This window comes from Loxodonta africana, chromosome 12 (assembly GCF_030014295.1).
Source record: "Loxodonta africana isolate mLoxAfr1 chromosome 12, mLoxAfr1.hap2, whole genome shotgun sequence".
Taxonomy (NCBI): domain Eukaryota; kingdom Metazoa; phylum Chordata; class Mammalia; order Proboscidea; family Elephantidae; genus Loxodonta; species Loxodonta africana.
Genome location: NC_087353.1, coordinates 56,093,734 through 56,114,620, shown reverse-complemented (window position 1 = coordinate 56,114,620; position 20,887 = coordinate 56,093,734). Strand labels below are relative to the sequence as shown.

At 44.6% G+C, this 20,887-nt stretch overlaps 1 protein-coding gene across 1 annotated transcript; it reads right to left on the bottom strand.

Moving 5' to 3' along the window:
• Window positions 1-10,826: 10,826 nt before the first annotated feature.
• LOC100658888 (testisin-like) lies at window positions 10,827-15,431 on the bottom strand. The gene is made up of 6 exons (XM_064294787.1): window positions 15,305-15,431; window positions 15,189-15,215; window positions 14,873-15,038; window positions 13,877-14,160; window positions 11,996-12,150; window positions 10,827-11,063 (listed from the first exon to the last, which is right to left on the bottom strand). Exons 1-6 carry the CDS (start codon window positions 15,429-15,431, stop codon window positions 10,827-10,829), a joined length of 996 nt encoding a protein of 331 aa, XP_064150857.1.
• Between the last annotated feature and the right edge of the window lie 5,456 nt (window positions 15,432-20,887).

Genomic DNA, 20,887 nt, shown 5'->3' with positions numbered 1-20,887 from the left:
GACCACTGCCCCTGCTACATTGGCCTTCGAAGCATTCAGTTTATTCAGGAAACTTCTTTGCTTTTGGTTTAGTCCAGTTGTGCTGACCTCCCCTGTATTGTGTGCTGTCTTTCCCTTCACCTAAAGTAGTTCTTCAAAAAAAAAAATTTTTTTTTGAAGTTCTTATCTACTAACTAGTTAGTGAATACCCCTCTCCCACCCCCCCCCTCCCCCTCTCGTAACCACAAAAGAATGTGTTCTTCTCAGTTTAAACTATTTCTCAAGTTCTTATAATAGTGGTCTTATACAATATTTGTCCTTTTGCAACTGACTAATTTCAGTCAGCATTATGCCTTCCAGGTTCCTCCATGTTATGAAATGTTTCACAGATTCCTCACTGTTCTTTGTTGATGTGTAGTATTCCATTGTGTGAATATACCATAATTTATTTATCCATTCATCCATTGATGGGCACCTTGGTTGCTTCCCTGTTTTTGCTATTGTCAACAGTGCTGAAATAAACATGGGTGTGCATATATCTGTTCGTGTAAAGGCTCTTATTTCTCTAGGATATATTCCAAGGAGTGGGATTGCTGGATCGTATGGTAGTTCTATTTCTACCTTTTTAAGGAAGCGCCAAATCGATTTCCAAAGTGGTTTTTGACATTCCCACCAGCAGTGTAGAAGTGTTCCAGTCTCTCCACGGTCTCTCCAACATTTATTATTTTGTGTTTTTTGGATTAATGCCAGCCTTGTTGGAGTGAGATGAAATCTTATTGTAGTTTTGATCTGCATTTCTCTAACGGCTAATGATCGTGAACATTTCCTCATATATCTGTTAGCTACCTGAATGTCTTCTTTAGTAAAGTGTCTATTCATATCTTTTGCCCATTTTTAAATTGGGTTATTTGTCTTTTTGCAGTTGAGTTTTTGCAGTATCATGTAGATTTTAGAGATCAGGCGCTGATCAGAAATGTCATAGCTAAAAACTTTTTCCCAGTCTGTAGGTAGTCTTTTTACTGTTTTGGTGAAGTCTTTGGATAAGCATAAGTGTTTGATTTTTAGGAGCTCCCAGTTATCTAGTTTTTCTTCTACGTTCTTTATAATGTTTTCTATACTGTTTATACCATGTATTAGGGCTCCTAACGTTGTCCCTATTTTTTCTTCCATGATCTTTATCGTTTTAGATTTTATATTTAGGTCTTTGATCCATTTTGAGTTAGTTTTTGTGCATGGAGTGAGGTATGGGTCTTGTTTCATTTTTTTGCAGATGGATATCCAGTTATGCCAGCACCATTTGTTAAAAAGACTGTCTTTTCCCCGTTTAACTGTTTTGAGGTCTTTGTCAAATATCAGCTGCTCGTATGTGGATGGATTTCTGTCTGGATTTTCAATTCTGTTCCACTGGTCCATGTATCTGTTGTTGTACCAGTACCAGGCTGTTTTGACTACTGTGGCGGTATAATAGGCTTTTTTTTTTTTTTTTTTTAAATCAGGTAAAGTAAGGCCTCCCACGTCGTTCTTCTTTTTCAGTAATGCCTTATTTATCCGGGGCCTCTTTCCCTCCGTATGAAATTGGTGATTTGTTTCTCCATCTCATTAAAGAATGTCGTTGGAATTTGGATTAGAATTGCATTAAATGTATAGATCGCTTTTGGCAGAATAGACATTTTTATAATGTTAAGTCTTCCTATCCATGAGCAAGGTATGTTCTTCCACTTATGTAAGTCTCTTTTGGTTTCTTGCAGAAGTGTACTGTAGTTTTCTTGGTATAAGTCTTTTACATCTCTGGTAAGATTTATTCCTAAGTATTTTATCTTGTTGGGGGCTACTGTTGATTTGGTGATTTCCTCTTCGATGTTCTTTTTGTTGGTGTAGAGGAATCCAACCGATCTTTGTATGTTTATCTTGTATCCGGATACTCTGCCGAACTCTTCTATCAGTTTCAGTAGTTTTCTGGAGGATTCCTTAGGGTTTTCTGTGTATACGATCATGTCATCTGCAAACAGAGATACTTTGACTTCTTTCTTGTGAATCTGGATGTCCTTTATTTCTTTATCTAGCCTAATTGCTCTGGCTAGGACTTCCAGCACAATGTTGAATAAGAGTGGTGATAAAGGGCATCCTTGTCTGGTTCCTGATCTCAGTGGGAATGTTTTCAGGCTGTCTCCATTTAGGGTGATATTGGCCTTGTATAAATGCCCTTTATTATGTTGAGAAAATTTCCTTCTATTCCTATTTTGCTGAGAGTTTTTATCATGAATGAGTGTTGAACTTTGTCAAATGCCTTTTCTGCATCAATTGATAAAATCATGTGATTCTTATCTTTTGTTTTATTTATGTGGTGGATTACATTTAATTGTTTTTCTAATGTTGAACCATCCCTGCATACCTGGTATGAATCCCACTTGGTCATGGTGGATTATTTTTTTGATATGTTGTTGAATTCTGTTGGCTAGAATTTTGTTGAGGATTTTTGCATCTATATTCACGAGGGATATAGGTCTATAATTTTCTTTTCTTGTGGTGTCTTTACCTGGTTTTGGTATCAGGGATATGGTGGCTTCATAGAGTGAGTTTGGTAGTATTCCACCCTTTTCTATGCTCTGAAATACCTTTAGTAGTAGTGGTGTTAACTCTTCTCTGAAGGTTTGGTAGAACTCTGCAGTGAAGCCTTCCGGACCAGGGCTTTTTTTTTGTTGGGAGTTTTTTGATTACCTTTTCAATCTCTTCTTTTGTTATGGGTCTGTTTAGTTTTTCTACCTCTGTTTGTGTTAGTTTAGGTAGGTAGTGTGTTTCTAAGAATTCATGCATTTCATCTAGGTTTTTAAATTTGAGTATAGTTTTTCATAGTAATCTGATATGATTCTTTTAATTTCAGTTGGGCCTATTGTAATATCGCCCATCTCATTTCTTATTTGGGTTATTTGCTTCCTCTCCTGTTTTTCTTTTGTCAGTTTGGCCAATAGTTTATCAATTTCGTTGAGTTCTTCAGAAAACCAGCTTTTGGTCTTTTTAATTCTTTCAATTGTTTTTCTGTTGTCTATTTCATTTAATTATGCTCTAATTTTTAGTATTTGTTTTCTTCTGGTGCCTCTGGGTTTCTTTTGTTACTCTCTTTCTATTTGTTCACGTTGTAGGGATAGTTCTTTGATTTTGGACGTTTCTTCTTTTTGGATGTGTGCATTTATTGATATAAATTGGCCTCTGAGCACCGCTTTTGCTGTGTCCCAAAGGTTCTGATAGGAAGTATTTTCATTCTCATTGGATTCTATGAATTTCTTTATTCCATCCTTAATGTCTTCTATAATCCAGTCTTTTTGAGCAGGGTATTGTTCAGTTTCCAAGTGTTTGATTTCTTTTCCCTGCTTTTCCTGTTATTGATTTCCACTTTTATGACCTTATGATCAGAGAAGATGCTTTGTAATATTTCAATGTTTTGGATTCTGCTAAGGCTTGCTTTATTACCTAATATGCGGTGTATTCTAGAGAATGTTCCATGTGCTCTAGAAAAGAAAGTATAGTTGGTTGCTGTTGGGTGGAGTGTTCTGTATATGTGTACGAGGTCAAGTCAGTTGATTGTGGCATTTAGATCTTCCATGTCTTTATTGAGCTTCTTTCTGAATGTCCTGTGCTTCACCGAAAGTGATGTGTTGAAGTCTCCTACTATTATTGTGGAGCTTTCTATCTCAGTTTTCAGTGCTGACAGAGTTTGTTTTATGTATCTTGCAGCCCTGTCATTGGGTGCATAAATATTTAATATGGTTATATCTTCTTGGTGTATTGTCCCTTTAATCATTATATAGTGTCCTTCCTTATCCTTTCTGATGGATTTAACTTTAAAGTCTATTTTGTCAGAAATTAACATTGCCACTCCTGCTCTTTTTTGATTGTTGTTTGCTTGATATATTTTTTTCTATCCTTTGAGTTTTAGTTTGTTTGTGTCTCCAAGTCTAAGGTGTGTCTCTTGTAGGCAGCATATAGATGGATCGTGTTTTTTAATCCATTCTGCCACTCTCTGTCTCTTTACTGGTGCTTTTAGTCTGTTTACATTCAGGGTAATTATGGATAGGTATGAATTGAGTGCTATCATTTTGATGTCTTATTTTGTGTTGACAGCTTCTCTTTCCCACTTGATTTTATGTGCTGAGTAGATTTTCTTTGTATATTGTCCTTTCCTCATATTTGTTGTTGTTGATTTTGTTTCTGCTGAGTCTGTATTTTTCCCTTGTATTTTAGTTCGATGAGTAGGACAGTTTGTCTCCTTTGTGGTTACCTGATTATTTACCCCTATTTTTCTAAATTTATAACTAACTTTTATTTCTTTGTATCGCCGTATCTTCCTCCCCATATGGAAGGTGCATGATTACATTTCTTAGTCCCTCTTTATTATTTTAATGTTGCCTTCTTTTATATAATAAATCGCCATTACCCTGTGTTGGGTTTTTTTTAATCTTGCTTTTTTTTTTTTTTTTTTTGGATTTCCCTGTCTGAGTTGATTTCTGGTTGCTCTGCCCAGTGTTCTAGTCTTGGGTCAATACCTGATATTATTGATTTTCTAACCAAAGAACTCCCTTTAGTATTTCTTGTAGTTTTGGTATGGTTTTTATGAATTCCCTCAACTTGTATTTATCTGGAAATGTCTTAATTTCACCTTCATATTTAAGAGACAGTTTTGATGGATATATGATTCTTGGCAGGCAATTTTTTTCCTTCAATTTTTTAAATATGTCATCCCATTGCCTTCTTGCGTGCATGGTTTCTGCCGAGTAGTCCGAGCTTATTCTTATTGGCTCTCCCTTGTAGGTGACTTTTTTTTTTATCCCTCGCTGCTCTTATAATTGTCTCCTTATCTTTGGTTTTGGCAAGCTTGATTATAATATGTCTTGGTGACTTTCTGTAAGATCTACCTTACGTGGAGTTGGATGAACATCTTGTATAGATATCTTCTCATCTTTCACAATATCAGGGAAGTTTTCTGCCAACAAATCCTCAACAATTTTCTCTGTATTTTCTGTTATCCCTCTCTGTTCTGGTACTCCAATCACTCGTAGGTTATTTCCCTTGATAGAGTCCCACATGATTCTTAAGGTTTCTTCATTTTTTTAAATTCTTTTTTCTGATTTTTCTTCAAATATATTAGTGCCAAGTGATTTATCTTCAAGTTCAGAAATTCTAGCTTCTACTTCCTCAATTCTGCTCCTCTGACTTTCTACTGAGTTATCTAATTCTGTAATTTTATTGTTAATCTTCTGAATTTCTGATTGCTGTCTGTCTATGGATTTTCCTAGCTTATTAAACTTTTCATTATGTTCCTGAATAATCTTTCTGATTTCTTCAGCTGCTTTATCTGTGTGTTCCTTGGCTTGTTCTGCATATTGCCTCATTTCCTTCCTGATGTCTTGAAGGGTTCTGCATATTAAACTTTTGTATTCTGCATCTGGTAATTCCAGGAATGCACTTTCATCTAAAAGATCCCTGGATTCTTTGTTTTGAGAGCCTGTTGAGGTGATCATGGCCTGTTTATTTATGTGACTTGATATTGACTGTTGTTTCCAAGCCATCTATAAGTTATTGTTTTAGTTTATGCTTGCTTACTGTGTCGTAGCTGCTTGCTTTGTTTTGTTTTACTATACTCCTATGGGTTGCTTGAGTGAGCTAGCTTGATTATTTTCGTCTTTGGAACTCTGGTGTCCTGTCCCCAGCTGGCTAGAGCTGTTATCAGGTATATCAGTCTAGGAGTCCATTCAGTTTTCTTGTATGAATTTAGCTCAGGTTTCCAGGTAGGTGATCATCAAGCATGTGGTACAGGCTCTGTCCTACAGTCTTAGAGGGGCAGGGGTGATTGGCGTATATACCTGTATCTGATTGCAGCAGGGGGTCATGCTCTGAACAAGGCAGCGGGCTGAGAACTGACCCCCAAGTGTCTCTGAGGAAAACGCATCTCTATTCCCTACAGCGTGCTGGTGGGTGGGCTCTGCAGAGGGCCCATGGGCACCCAAAGTTTTTGTTGTAAGGACTGGGAGGTACCAGTTATCCCTGGACCCCTGTTGCGGGTGGCTGGGCCACCCAAATGGAGCCACCAGTCCTTAGGTCCCTGTTGTGGGCAGGTGAGGACCTTGTTTAATAGGCAAAGCAATGTCAAACGTCAAACACCCACCTCTCCACTGCACCGCTGAAATGGTTGGAGTTTGCCAACAAGGGCCTATTCTCCCGAAATAGGCCCACACAGGTCCATGCAGAAGGGAAAGGTGCTCAAGGTCCACGGATGCTTTATGCCTGGACAAGAGCTGCTTCTGTTCTGAGCTCCCCCAGTTAATGGAGCTAGCAAATAATCTTTTCCCCCCAGTTGCAAATTTTTTCCTTCCCCAAGGCCAGGAGGACGGCTCCAGGTGCTCACCAGGGTCTATCTCAGGCTTAGGGATTCAGCCACTGAAGCTGGTTTGGGGGTGGGGGTGGCATGGTAAAATATTCGCAAGTACTTAGCTTTTGCTGAGAGCGCCCTTCTCCTCAGGTTCCGGAGGTGTGAGTGGGCTGTGTGGCTGGCTGCTTCTCCCTGAGGAAACTATGGCCGAATGCTAGGACCAGCCCGCCGCTGCCGCAGCCGCTTCAAGACTGGTGCCTGAGGGCTCCCCATGATTCAGGTCTGGTAACTCCTCTCTGCTTCTGAACGGTCTGTTCCTTCCCCTGCCCCTTAGTTCGTTGTCTAAGCTTGCCTTTGATGCTCAGGGCTCCCAGCTTGTCACAGATATACTTGTTTCACTTGTTTTTTCGGGTCTTTGTTGTAAAGAGGGCTTGACGGAAGCGTCTGTCTATTCTGCCATCTTGGCTTCGCTCTCTTTTGCCCATTTTTTAATTGGGTTATTTTCCTTTTTGTAGTTGAGTTTTTGCAGTAACATGTAGATTTTAGAGATTAGACGCTGATTGGAAACGTCATAGCTAAAAACTTTTTCCCAGTCTGTAGATAATCTTTTTACTTTTTTGATGAAGTCCTTGGATGAGCATAGGTGTTTGAGTTTTAGGACCTCCCAGTTATCTAGTTTCTCTTCTGTTCTTTGTGCATTGTTAGTAATGTTTTGTATACGGTTTATGCCTTGTATTAGGGCTCCTAGCGTTGGTCCCTATTTTTTCTTCCATGATCTTTATCATTTTAGATTTTATATTCAGGTCTTTGATCCATTTTGTGTTAGGTTTTGTGGATGGTGTTAGATAGGGGTCTTGTTTCATTTTTTTGCAGATGGATATCCAGTTATGCCAGCACCATTTGTTAAAGAGACTGTGTTCCCCATTTAATTGACTTTGGGCCTTTGTCAAACATCAATTGCTCATATGTGGATGGCTTTATGTCTGGATTCTCAATTCTGTTCCATTGGTCTATGTATCTGTTGTTGTACCAGTACCAGGCTGTTTTGATTACTGTGGCAATATAATAGGTTCTAAAATCAGGTAGAGTGAGGCCTCCCGCTTTATTCTTCATTTTCAGTAAATGTTTTACTTATCTGGGGCCTCTTCCCTTTCCATATGAAGTCGGTGATTTGCTTCTCCATCTCATTAAAAAATGTCATTGGAATTTGGATCAGAATTGCATGGTATCTGTAGATCGCTTTTGGTAGAATAGACATTTTGACAATGTTAAGTCTTCCTATCCATGACCAAGGTATGTTTTTCCACTTATGTAGGTCTCTTTTGGTTTCTTGTGGTAGTGTCTTATAGTCGTCTTTGTATACGTCTTTTACATCTCTGGTAAGATTTATTCCTAAGTATTTTATCTTGTTAGGGGCTACTGTAAGTTGTATTGATTTGGTGATTTCCTCTTCGATGTTCTTTTTGTTGGCTTAGAGGAATCCAACCGATGTTTATACGATTCTCTTATATCCTGATACTCTGGTGAATTCTTCTATTAGTTTCAGTAGTTTTCTTGAGGATTCTTTAGGGTTTCCTGTGTATAAGATCATGTCATCTGCAAATAGAGATACTTTGACTTCTTCCTTGCCGATCTGGATGCCCTTTATTTCTTTATCTAGCCTCACTGCTCTGGCTAGGACCTCCAGCACAATGTTGAGTAAGGGTGGTGATAAAGAGCATCCTTGTCTGGTTCCCGATCTCAAGGGGAATGCTTTCAGACTCTCTCAATTTAGCATGATGTTAGCTGTTAGCTTTATATAAATGCCCTTTATTCCGTTGAGGATTTTTCCTTCTATTCCTATTTTGCTGAGAGTTTTTTTTTATCATGAATGGGTGTTGGACTTTGTCAAATGCCTTTTCTGCATCAGTTGATAAAATCATGTGGTTCTTGTCTTTTGTTTTATTTATATGATGGATTACATTAATTGTTTTTCTAATGTTGAACCATCAGAGCATAGCTGGTATGAATCCCACTTGGTCATGGTGAATTATTTTTTTGTTATGTTGTTGAATTCTATTGGCTAGAATTTTGTTGAGGATTTTGAGGTATATAGGTCTGTAATTTTCTTTACCTGGTTTTGATATCAGGGATATTCTGGTTTCATAGAATGAGTTTGGGAGTATTCCTCCCCTTTCTATGCTCTGAAATGCCTTTAGTAGTAGTGGTGCTAACTCCTCTCTGAAAGCTTGGTAGAACTCTGCAGTGGAGCCATCTGGGCCAGGGCTTTTTTTTTCATTGGGAGTTTTTAAATTACCTTTTTAATCTCTTCTTTCGTTATAGGTTTATTTAGTTGTTCTACCTCTGTTTGTGTTAGTTTAGATAGGTAGTGTGTTTCTAGAAATTTGTCCATTTCCTCTAGGTTTTCACATTTGTTAGAGCACCATTTTTCACAGTATTCCATTATGATCCTTTTAATTTCAGTTTGGTCTGTTGTGATATTGCCCATCTCTTTCTTATTCTGGTTATTTGCTTCATTTCCTGTTTTTCTTTTGTCAGTCTGGCCACTCGTTTATGGATTTTGTTAATCTTTTCAAAGAACAAGCTTTTGGTCTTGTTACCTGTTTTAATTGTTTTTCTGTTTTGTATTTCATTTAATTCTGCTCTAATTTTTATTATTTGTTTTCTTCTGGTGCCTGAGGGTTTCTTTTGTTGCTCTCTTTCTATTTGTTCAAGTTGTAGGGGTAACTCCTTGAATTTGGCCCTTTCTTCTTTTTGTACATGTGCATTTATTGATATAAATTGACCTCGGAGCACTGCTTTAGCTGTGTCCCAAAGGTTCTCATAGGAAGTCTTTTCATTCTCATCTGGATTCTATGCATTTCTTTATTCCATCCTTAATGTCTTCTATAAGCCAGTCATTTTTGAGCAGGGTATTGTTCAGTTTCCAAGTGTTTGATTTCTTTCCCCTGCTTTTTCTATTGTTGATTTCTACTTTTATGGCCTTATGGTCAGAGAAGATGCTTTGTAATATTTTGATGTTTTGGATTCTCCTAAGGCTTGCTTTATGGCGTAATATGTGGTCTATTCTAGAGAATGTTCCATGTGCTCTAGAAAAGAAAGTATACTTGTCTGCTGTTGGGTGGAGTGTTTTGTATATGTGTATGAGGTCATATTGGTTGGTTGTGGCATTTAGATCTTCTGTGTCTTTATTCAGCTTCTTTCTGTGTGTTGAAGTCTCCTACTATTATTGTGGAGTTGCCACTGAGCCGTTTCTATTAACCACAATGACCTTCCTCAAGCATGGTAGATACAGAGGTGTAAAACAGATAGGTGGCAGAGGCTGAAAGTCCAAGGGGGTGCCAGACAAGGCACGGAATGATATTCTGAGGTGCCACAAATATGAAAGGTGCCTGACTGATGCAGCCGGACAAGAGGGGGGAAGGCATTTCTGCTGATGTATCTCTTTTATCAGTTTCTATTCATTTTGAAATTGGGAGAGAGGCGCAACTTAGAGATTGCCCCTGGGTGCTCCTTACCCTGGCTATGCCTCTGTGGCTGGAGCCCCCTGCAGCCATTCCCCCAGGCTCCAGGGATGGCAGGGAGGTGAGGAGGGGCTGCTAAGGGCAGATGCATTTTCTGGGAGAGGAGGGTAGGGGTCCAGACAGAGCTTCTCACTGTACCTCCCTCCCCCACCCCAGCCCACAGGCTCAAATACCTGGGGCTCCTGTGAAAATTCAGGTTCTGCTTTAGTGGTTTGGAGAGATCTCTAGTACTTGTTGAGACTGTGCCCTGGCCACCTTACAGACACTGTGGATTCTATCCCTCCACCCCCATGGCTTCACCTGGGCCTGCTTCCACTCTGAGTCCATGACTCCAGGGGAGCCCTCTACCCAGGGACGGGGTCAGCAGAGAAATGCTCACCCAGTCATCTTCCAGGGGGCAATGCTGGGGCACTTTGCACCAGGCTTTCCTGGCTGTGCCCCAGGTGCCCACACTGACCTTCTCCACCCAGACGTCTTTTCTTCTTTCCCTGCCTCACGTCCCCCTCCTTCACTGGTGCTTCCTGGGATGACCCCAATAAACTGCTTTCACCCCAGCCCTGTCCAGGGCTCCCTTCGGGGGAACCATGGTCAGACCAGGAGCGTCTGGCATCTGTGGGTGTGGGACACCAATGATCTGAGGGTCCCACAGCATTTCCCTCAAAAACCCCCAATCCCCCCAACCCCAGAGAGCCTGGTGACCTAAATCACCTTTCTGATCGAACTGACCACAGGGTCTGCCGTCAGCATCCAAACTCTGAAAATGCAGATGGGGACAGAGACTTGGGAAGAAAGGACAGGCCTAGCTGGGTGGACTTGGGGTGATGCAGAGGGAGCTGTCAAGGCATCAACTCAAGCATTCAAGAGTTTATTAGCCAAGGGGACAGAAGGGACCGAGCTTGACTCAGCAAGGGCTTGGCCTAGGTGTCCCCAACTCTGGGCAGTGTGTCGGCTCCATGGGCTCAGGCTGGCTGCAGGAGCAGGGGCGCCCAGAGCAGAGACAGCAGCAGCAGCAGCGAGGACAGGCCTGTCCCTGGCGGGCCGCAGCCCATCAGATCCTGGATCCAGTGGAAATGCTCACTGACGTTGGTGTAGACGCCAGGCCGGTTCGGGCGACCGCAGCCAACACCCCAGCTCACGACTCCAATCTGATACCACACATTGTCCAGTTCGCAGACCAAGGGTCCACCTGAGTCACCCTGGGGAGCAACGTGTGTGAGCCTGGGCGGGGGTACTGGGGCAGCGCAGAACTAAAGGAGAGGCCAGAGAGCAGGGGCTGTGCAGCTGGACAATCAGCTGAAGCGACCGAGCCTCAGTTTCTGCATCTGCAAAGTGGGGCAACAACCCCTACCTCCTGGGGCTGGCGTGAAGTTCAATTTGTGGGAAACCAGGGGCAGGTTGTACACTCTGGGTCAGTAATAATAAACTCCAGGGTGGGGGTAGGGCAGGGGGTTGGGATGTCGGGGCCCCGAGGCCCTGGTGGGGAAGGGGGGACACTCACAAAGCAGGCGTCTTTGCCACCTTCTAGCTTGCCAATGCAAACCATGTCTCCCCAGATGTTATGGTGGAAATCAGCCCCTCCCAGGGCTGCCGTGAGGATTAAAAGAGGTAAGATCATGGTGCATGGCTTGGGGGTTGGGAGACGGTGCTACATGATCAGTCAATAAGAGGCAGAGGACTCCCCGAGACTATTGCCCTGAGATTCTCCTCTTTATACCTTGAACCAAAACTAAGCCCTGAGGTCACCTTTGAGGTAAAAACAGATTGCGTACTGTGTGTCTTTAAAAATTCATCTATATGAGACCAAACGAACTAACAATTACTTTAAAGGAAAGATGGGAAGGTAAGAAGGCAGGGAAACTAGATCAATGGAAAAGAACAACCAGAACAGAAATATGAGACTGTTCACCCATTGTGAAGAAATGTAACCAATGTCACTGAACGACTTGTGTAGAAGCCGTTGAACAGGAACCTAAATTGTTGTGTAAGCCTTCACAAAAATCACAATAAAATCTTATTAAAAAAAAAAAGGGCTGCACGTGTTTTCTCATGAAAACTCCAGGAGTCAGTAAGACGGGAAAGTGGGGGTGCATCTCAGGCCTGGTTGGGGGTGCTTGGCAGGGGCACTCACATTGCAGGCATCTTTGGTGCCATCCTCAGTGCCTGCACAAACCATGTCACCCCAGATTATAGAGCGGAAACCAGACTGATAGTATAGGTGGTTACACGTGGTGGTGTTTATGATGGAGATCTGAACTTCCTGGAGGTTGTATGGAGGCTCCAGCTCTGTTGGGGGGTGGGGACAGGAGAAAAAGAGAGATGGTCAGCTGAGACTCAGGCTGCAGGGTGGGCTGTGGGGCACCCACAGAGTCTGGGGCAGGGCTCTTGTCCCCAGCTCTTGCCAGAACCAGCACCTTGGGGGTGCTCAGCAACCCCACTGGACGGCCAAGAGGGTGAGCAGGCTGCTCCAGGGCTACCTGAGACTCAGTTTCCTGATCTGTAAATGCGAAGATGGCCCCTGCCCCAGCGAGTGAGGGGACTCCTGGCCAAAGAGTGCACAGGGAGGGGCCACGAACTGGCTTGTGGAGGATGGTAAGGTCCGGCTGCAGGGTCCAGGCCCAGGACCACAAAGTGCAGCTGGCTGTGCCCCTGGGCCGGCATCCGCTCACCCCTTGCAGCAGCAGCACTTTATGTAGCTCCTGCCAACTCTAGAGGGAGGCAGATTTCCCCTGGAGCCCTCCCACCTCCAATGCCAGGCGTGCAGCCTTGGGGACATCTCTCCCTCTCTGGGCCAATGAGACTGGGCTTCTCCTCTATTTACTAGCTTTGGGGCCCTGAGCAATTCCCATAGCTCTCTAAATCTCAGTTTCATTATCTGTAAAATGGGTATAAAAACTTCATTCTAAAGTGAAGGTGTGTGGCCTTGGGACATCTCCCCCTCTCTGGGCCAATAAGTCCTGGCTTCTCCTCTATTGGAAACCCTGGTGGCGTAGTGGTTAAGTGCTACATCTGCTAACCAAAGGGCTGGCAGTACGAATCCACCAGATGCTCCTTGGAAACTCTATGGGGCAGTTCTACTCTGTTCTATAGGGTCACTATGAGTCGGAATCGACTCAATGGCACTGGGTTTCGTTTTTTTTGCTTTTCTCCTGTATTTACTAGCTCTGAGGCCCTGGGCAATTCCCACAGCTCTCTAAATCTCAGCTTCAACATCTGTAAAATGGGTATAAAAACTTCATTCTAAAGTGAGTTCCGGGAGGAGCAGAGACTTGGCTTTGCTCACTCCTGGGTCCCAGAGCCCAGAATAGTGCCTGGCTTGAGGCCTGCATGCAGGAGTCGATCTGTTGTCATCATTGTCATGATAGGGAGTTGCAGGAATGCGCTAGCCCTGGGAGTAGTGGGGAGGGGCACTGCAGGCAAAGGGAGTGTGCCCATCTGAGGCCACAGGCCCCGGGGTGCTTTGGGGATTTGGGGTGAGAAATGAGCAGGTGCCAGGTCCCTGCCGACTTGGGGGTGTCCCAAGGATACCCCCCCGGGGGCTTCAGTGGGAAGCCCAGGGTGGAGGAGGATGGCTTGGATCAGAAAGCTGAAGCAATGGGCTCAGTCCTCCAGGGGAGTTGACATGAATTAGGAGAGACACAGAGGGCAAGGAGAAACTGAGTGTGTGGGGGAACAGGGGCACCATGAATGTAAGTGCGATGGAAAAATGAACACTTGCAGTCTCACGAATATGCCCCCCCAAAAGCCCTCATCCTTGCATTTACAGAGATAGAAACAGGCTGGGGTGCACTCCTGGGCCGAGCTGGCTGCCCTTTCCAAGGCACATTGCTGGCCATATATCCAGCCGGGAGCGGAAACTGAGAGTTTGGTCCAGAAAACCCTGCCTGTGCAAGTGGGGGGAATAAAGCAGCAGGTGAGGAGAGAACGCCTGGTGGGTCAGCACAGGCCCCAGTGGGTGAACAATTGGATGCAGATGGAGCCCTTCCCAAACCTGCCTGCTCCCCAGCCTCACCCTTATGCTCCTGGATCCTCCCCCAGCCAGTCACCCAGCAGTCAGTCCGGTTCTGGAACTCCATGGTGGAGTCCACTACACAGACCGGCTGGATGTTCTTCTTGTAGGTGACGGAGGAAGCCAGTTTCAACAGGGCAATGTCATAGGGTGACTGCCCTCCAAAGTTGGGGTTCATCACTATCCTCTCCACCTGGTAACGGTTGTAGTAGGCCCGCACGTTCAGGGAAGATGGCTGGGAAGTCCGCTCACCAAACTGGATGCTCCAGTCTGAAGGATCCATGGACCTGGCAGGGAGGAAGGTGCAGTCAGGGGGCTTAGAAGGAGGCACCTGAGCTCACCTGGGGCCTCTCCGTGGGATGGGAGGGAAAACCCTGGGGTTGCCACTACGTGCTTGTCCTATGTCTGAGAGCCACCCTTAGTGAGTCCTACTCCATGGCCAAAGGGTCCCCTGTGGAAAGGGCAGGAACCCAGAGAGGCCACACCCAATTCAGAGCCCGAGGCTGCTGGTTGGGGGGAAGGGGGTTTGGAGCAGGAGGGTGGGCACCTTCCCCAGCGTCTGACCTGCCAGTCACTCAGCCAGTCTCTGCCTCAAAGAGCCCTAAACTGGGGGGAGTACTACAAGGGACCCCAATGTGGGGTGCTCACCAGGCTGGGTCAAAGCAGCTTTCCTGAGGAGCTTTCCTCACCTCAGGTAATTCCTCCCACACCTGTGGTATAGGTGCCTGCGGTGGAGTGGGTAAGGAAAAGGATGGCGGTGCCATTTGTTTAAAACTAAAAGGACAATATACATAGATGTGCACGGGAATGTTCTGGAAGAACATTCTGGAAGACGCTCAACACGGTTGCCTCCAGGGGGACCAATAAGGACTCCTGACGGTGTAACGGACTGCAGCCAGGCCTGGGGCTCGGAAGACAGCAGGGCCGCAACCACTTGCAACCTGGGGAGGCCAGGCCCAATAGCTCGGTGTCCCCAGCCCGCGTCCGCCCCAGACTCACTTTCTGAAGCAGTGCGCTGCCGTGAGCGCCCAGCGGCGGCTGAGCAGGCTGGCTCCGCACAGGTGGCTTTTCTGCAAGCGCAGGCTGCCCTGCCACGGCCAGAACCCGCGCACCGCGTTCTGGCCTCCCACCACGCGCTCGTGGATATGCCGGAGCCCGCAGGGTGCTGGCATGGATAGACGGACACGCGGCTTAGCACGGAGGACAGGCCATCCCGCCGCTACCTCCCGGGCCCAGGGAGGAAGACAGTGATGCGTGACCACCCGCCCCCGCCCAGGTGATCCGCAGGCCGCTCTTCCCTTGGACCATCACCTACTCGTGAGCATGTTCCACTTCATGGCACCTGTTGGGTAGGGGGCGATAGGAAAGGTGAGGCGCCCTCACGCGGGCCCAGGCGCCCTGCACCGCGAAGCGCGCTTCCTAGGCCCTTACCTGGATTCTGGGACACTGGGGGGAGTTGAGCAGGTGAGCCCCCCTGCGTCTTCACGCCCTGCCCAAACTTCCCCAGCCCCCAGAGCCCGGCCCAGGACAGCAGCAGCCACAGCAGCAGTGAGCCCATGGCCTCTTGTCCCGGCCTGGCGTCCCCTCTGCTTCCTCCTGCGCCGGCGGGGGCGCCCCCTGGTGGCCAGGGAAGGAGCGGGACCCCGGGCCCACCACCCCTCCCAGCCTGACCTCCCCGGGATCAATGGCTGTTTGGGGATCTCCAGGTCTTACAGTGCCCTTCTTCAGGCTCCCACCGGGGCTGGGTCCCCCAACCATACTCCTTGGTACCCCCCAGGAATTGCTGGCCCTGACTCTTCTGTCTCCTTCTCTGTGACCCAGGGGTCCTGGCTACCCTACCCATTGCCCCTTCCTCCACCCACTTCTTCCTCCAGGACAGTGGACATGCTCACAGCTGGGGACCCCATCAGACCCATGAGCAAATCCTTACTGGGTGGCTGTCTTAGTTATCTAGTGCTGCTATAACAGAAATACCACAAGTAGGTGGCTATAACAAACAGAAATGTATTTTCTCACAATTTAGGAGACTGAAAGTCCAAGTTCAGGGCACCAGCTCTAGAGGAAGGCTTTCTCTCTCTTGGCTCTAGGGGAGGGCCTTGTCTCTTCATCTTCTGTTCCTGGACTCCTGGGTGATCTTTATGTGACATGGCATCTTCCATCTCTGTTTGCTTAATCTGCTCCTTTTAGATCTCAAAAGAGGTTGACTCAAGATACATCCTACACTATACTGCCTTGTTAACATAACAAAGAAACCCCATTCCCTATAGGGGTTAAGATTTACAAAACATATTTTTCGGGGACACAATGCAATCCATAACAGCGCCCACTGGGTCCTAGCTCTGTGCCAGCTGCTGCCAAAGAGAAGATTCTTTATGGGACCCACAGAGTAAAAGCTGGCTTTATTTTGACAACCTACAGGGCTTCTAGCCTCCCTGTCTTCATGCTGCCCTGCAGCTGGCTCCACACAATGAAATAGAGCCCCCACACAGTGGGGAAGCGGTTGTAGGGCTGCCTGACTCTTCATCATTGCTGTGAATGGATAACCCAAGGCCAGGCCTAGGTTCCGTGATTCCCTAGAAGGACTCACAGAGCTCAGAAAAGCCATTATATTCATGGTTATGGTTTATTATGGCAAAAGGGTATGGATTACAATCAGCAAAGGCAAAAGGTTCAAAAGGGGGTGTCCAGGAGAGATTAGGTAGGTGTCAGCTTCCAGTTGTCTTCTTCCGTTGGAGTTGTATGGGTAGCGCTTAATTCTCTCCGAAATGATGTGTGACCACACACGTGAGGAACTGGCCACCTGGGAAGCTCATCTGAACCCTGGTGTCCGAGATTTTTACTGGGGGCATAGGCCATTTGCTTGGTCAACCTAAGTTACTCAGTCTCCAGCCCTTCAGAGGTCAATCTGATACTCTGTGGCCCAAGGCCCCCACCATAAACCACATTGTTAGCATAGACTATCTGGCATGGCCCAAGGCCTCAGCTATACAAAGGCACTATTGTTAGGCAGGATATTCCAGGAGCTTAGAGGTTATCTCCCAGAAATTGGCCAAGGGCCAGTTATTTCTTTGAAAAGTACAGGATTTGAACATCACAAACCTGCTGAGTTAACTCTTTATTGCACAAGAACCAAAGATGGAAAAGTGTTCAAGGAAAATCCACATATGCAGAAGAAGGATCTATCTGAATAAACTGAACTGACACCACAGAAAATTGAGACAATATGTGGAACAGCAGACAACTTGGTAAATTCTAACTGGTATCCTCAGAGAGATTCAAGAAGGTTTTATAAACATTAGACAAGATTGCTCAAAGAACAAGAAAGAGTTTTGGTATTTAAAAATATTACTGCTGAAATAAAACATTTTAGAAGGGCTGAACAATAAGATGGACATAGCTAAAGAATGAATTGGTAAAGTTGAAGATAAAGTACATTTTCAGGACTTAGAGCAAAAATTTAAAAAGGGCAGATTATATGGGCAAAAATATAAAGATATGGAGGGATATAGAAGATTGGCCATATACTGATAATTGTTTGACCTGGGGGACAGGCACAGGGTGCTCCTTGTACTAGTCTGTGTATATTTAAGCATTTCCATAATAAAATGTGTTTTAAAGAAAATAAGATAAAAGTTCGAAATAAGACAAAAAGACCAGGCCAAACTCTAGAATTATGATCAGTATACCAACAGCAAGGCAAGTATTTACCTGGTGTTATGGATTGAATTGTGTCCGCTCAGAATATATATTGAAGTCCTAATGCCTGTGCCTGTGAATGTGACCCTGACTGGAAATAGCAGCTTTCTTTTGTTATGTTACTGAAGCCATACTGGAGTAGCCACTAAGAACCCATTGCCTTCGATAGGGTTTGGAACCCCATAGGGTTTCCAAGACTGTAAATCTCTATGGAAGCAGACTGTCATATCTTTCTCCCATGGAGCTGCTGGTGGTGAGACAGATACGGTTAACTGTGCTGACAGAACAGAAGAGCTGTTAAAAGATTACCATCTAGAAGCTGGGTAAACAGGAAGCACACCCTGTCAACATAAGATAAGGATGAAACAACCCGTGAATTATTATCTCCTTCCTAGTGTTTTTCTAGTCCCTTCCCCCTTTACAGGCTCCCAGCGCAAAAGAACAGTGTGTCCACTTCAGTGCGCTTGCGCTGTATCCCATAAGTGATGCCAAGGGCTGCCAGAGGGCTCCATCTTGAATATCAGCAGGTTCCGTCTTGGATTCCAGATGCATGTGCAACCTAATTAATACGTACCGCCATTCTGAGAAGTACCCGCCTCTTGAAAGAAGCCCATTACTTTTTCGTCTCCACAGAACCCATATAAGCCCTAGACTTGCTTCCCTTTTCGAGTCAGTCTTTTGGAGAGGCTTAGATCCCTGCTGACTCCTTTTGCTTGACTCAAGCAAAATAAAGCTTACTGAAGATAAAGTTTGTCTTTCGCGTGTATTCTTACTTGGGAAAAGACAAGGGACCCTTTGTGTCAGATTGGTGATTGGTAACAGTGGTTTTGAACCGCCAGCCTTTCTTTAGCAGTCAATCACTTTTATCACTGTGCTACCAGGGTTTACTGGAGGAGGGTAGGTCTTAACCCTAATCCCTTCTGAGTGGTGTCTTGTAAAGGGGAGTATAGACACTAAGACACACAGGAGAAAGAGGTACCATATGAAGGTACATCTACAAGTGAAACAGGCTGCTCAGCCATATCTTGAACAGTACCTGAGCCAATTTTTTTTCCCCTTCTTTCTTCTTTCTCTCCTTTCCCTCTCCTAGCCCATCCCTGCCTCCAAGTAAGATCCTGATATTAACTCCCCAAATGGTTAAGTGTTAACAAATGTTTCCTCTAAGACTGTGGAAAACAAGTGGTATTGATTTAAGCCTGTCAAATAAGACAAGGATGGTGCCAGCTACCCCCTGAGCTGATGGGATAATGGCAGGAAAAGATCAACATGTTTGAGATACGACCACCAAAACCAAGTGGAAGAAAGAGAGCGCACATGCCACAAGTCCCTAAAACTTATGGCCCCTTTTCCCTTAAAAACCCGAACCCGTTGGTAGTCTGGTGAGACAGATGACTTTAGGAGGAGATCATTCCCCTCTGTCTCCACATACCGGTATATCTAATAAAGCTCTTGTTACCCACCTCACCCTGTCTCAAGAATAGGTATTTGCAGCAGGCGGCTCTAACTTGCGATATTGCGGTAACACAAGTACCCAAAGAACAACAAAAAATGCCCAGGGCTACCGACAAACAAGAACCCTCCCTTAGATGCCCTGATTTGGACTTCTAGCCTCCAAAACTGTGAGACAATTAATTCCTCGTGTTCTTTAATGCCACCCACTTGGAATATTTTTTGTTATGGCAGCACTAGCAAACTGAGACACTTGGTGTTGATTCTGTATGCTCCATGTGTCTGTCTACAGCGGTGTGCACTCCCCTAGATTGGATAATCCTCACTTTGAAGAAGTGTGTTTCCTGCACTTTGTATATTCCTAATGGAACATCAGCTCAAACAAGGAACTTAATGAACACGCTTGGAAAAAGAGGACTGTGAAGGTTGATTGCATTTCAGGGTTAAACGCTTTGCAGGGGCTTTGGATACCTTACCTCCTGGTACCATACTCAGCAGGTCTGTGCCACTGAAAAGGTGTGAATTCTAAGTAACAATTCATCAATGATGATGATAATGACCGTTGTGATGTCTTCAAATGGAAATGTGTTAGCTCTTAAATAATTCTAATTATCTAGGAGCTCTCAAACACAATTTCTGGGAGCAAACTGGAAAAAAAAAAACCAAACACTCAAGCAGGCAGTATAAGCCTTTATCTCCATAAAGTATCAATGAATCATATGAAACTTCGGTTTGTTTTGCAATCCTAAAATAGTTAATAATGTTAATGAAAATACTTATTTGCAAGCCAGACAACTATTCCAGCAAGTACATCCCAGGTTATATATTCCAATAAGTTAGGAAACTTGGTGGTACAGTGGTTAAGAGCTTGGCTGTTAACCAAAAGGTCAGTGGTTCGAACTCATAGCCACTCCACGGGAGAAAGATCTGGCAGTCTGCTTCCGTAAAAAATTACAGCCTTGGGAGCCCTATGGGGCAGTTATACTCTGTTTTACAGGGTTGCCATCAGTTGAAATTGACTTGATGGCAATGGATTTTTTTATAAGCATAAGTAGGTTAAAGCATTTCATTTATTGTAAGTTTTTCTAGACATATATGCAGTTTTATTTTGATTGTCAAAATAAATTTGTGATGCCACAACATGGATGAACCTTGAGAACATCATGCTGAATGAAATAATTCAGTTACAGGACAAATACTGTATGATCTCACTTACATGAAATAGGCAAATATAGAGAAGCCAAAGATTGTTCGTGGTTACTAGGAATAGGAGGGAAGGCAAAGAGGAGCTTCTGCTTGCTGGCCGTTGAATTTCTGCTAATGGCGGTGGAATATTTTGGAAAAGGATAGCAATAATGGTGGCACTCTATGAAAAATGTCTTCAATGCCTTTGAACCGTAAATGGTGGAAGTTGTGCTGGTGAATATTTTGGTGTGTATGTTTTCACCACAATATAAATAAAGTTGTGAAGAAATTCCAAACAAGATGAAATCAGAGGATGAAAGATTAAATATCAGACAAAATCAAATCTAAGGCTAGCAGCCTTAAGCAGGAAAGGTAAGGAAATTTTCCATCGATAAAAGTTTAATCCACTGAAAAGATGTAAGAGGGATGAGCCTTCGTGCCCCCCACAACATAGCTGTGAAACACAGAAAGCAAATAAGTACTCAGGAGTTCAACTCCTGGGTGGCACAAATGGCTAAGCTCTGGACTGCTAACCAAAGAGTTGGCAGTTCAAACCCATGCAGTGGGGCCTCTGGAACTAAGGCCTGGTAACCTGCTTCCAAGGGGTCACAGCCATGAAAACCCGAGGGATAAACAAAATCAGGAGAGACCTCCTTCTCCTTGTCAAGTCCCAAATTATTCCAT

Bases quoted from the DNA above. Each gene is read 5' to 3' on its own strand.
- LOC100658888 (XM_064294787.1), bottom strand. From the start codon at position 15,431: ATGGGCTCACTGCTGCTGTGGCTGCTGCTGTCCTGGGCCGGGCTCTGG. The intron at 15,216-15,304 runs GTAAGGGCCTAG...CCTACCCAACAG, and splicing joins CCCAGTGTCCCAGAATCCAG to GTGCCATGAAGTGGAACATG. The intron at 15,039-15,188 runs GTAGGTGATGGT...TATCCATGCCAG, and splicing joins GAAGTGGAACATGCTCACGA to CACCCTGCGGGCTCCGGCAT.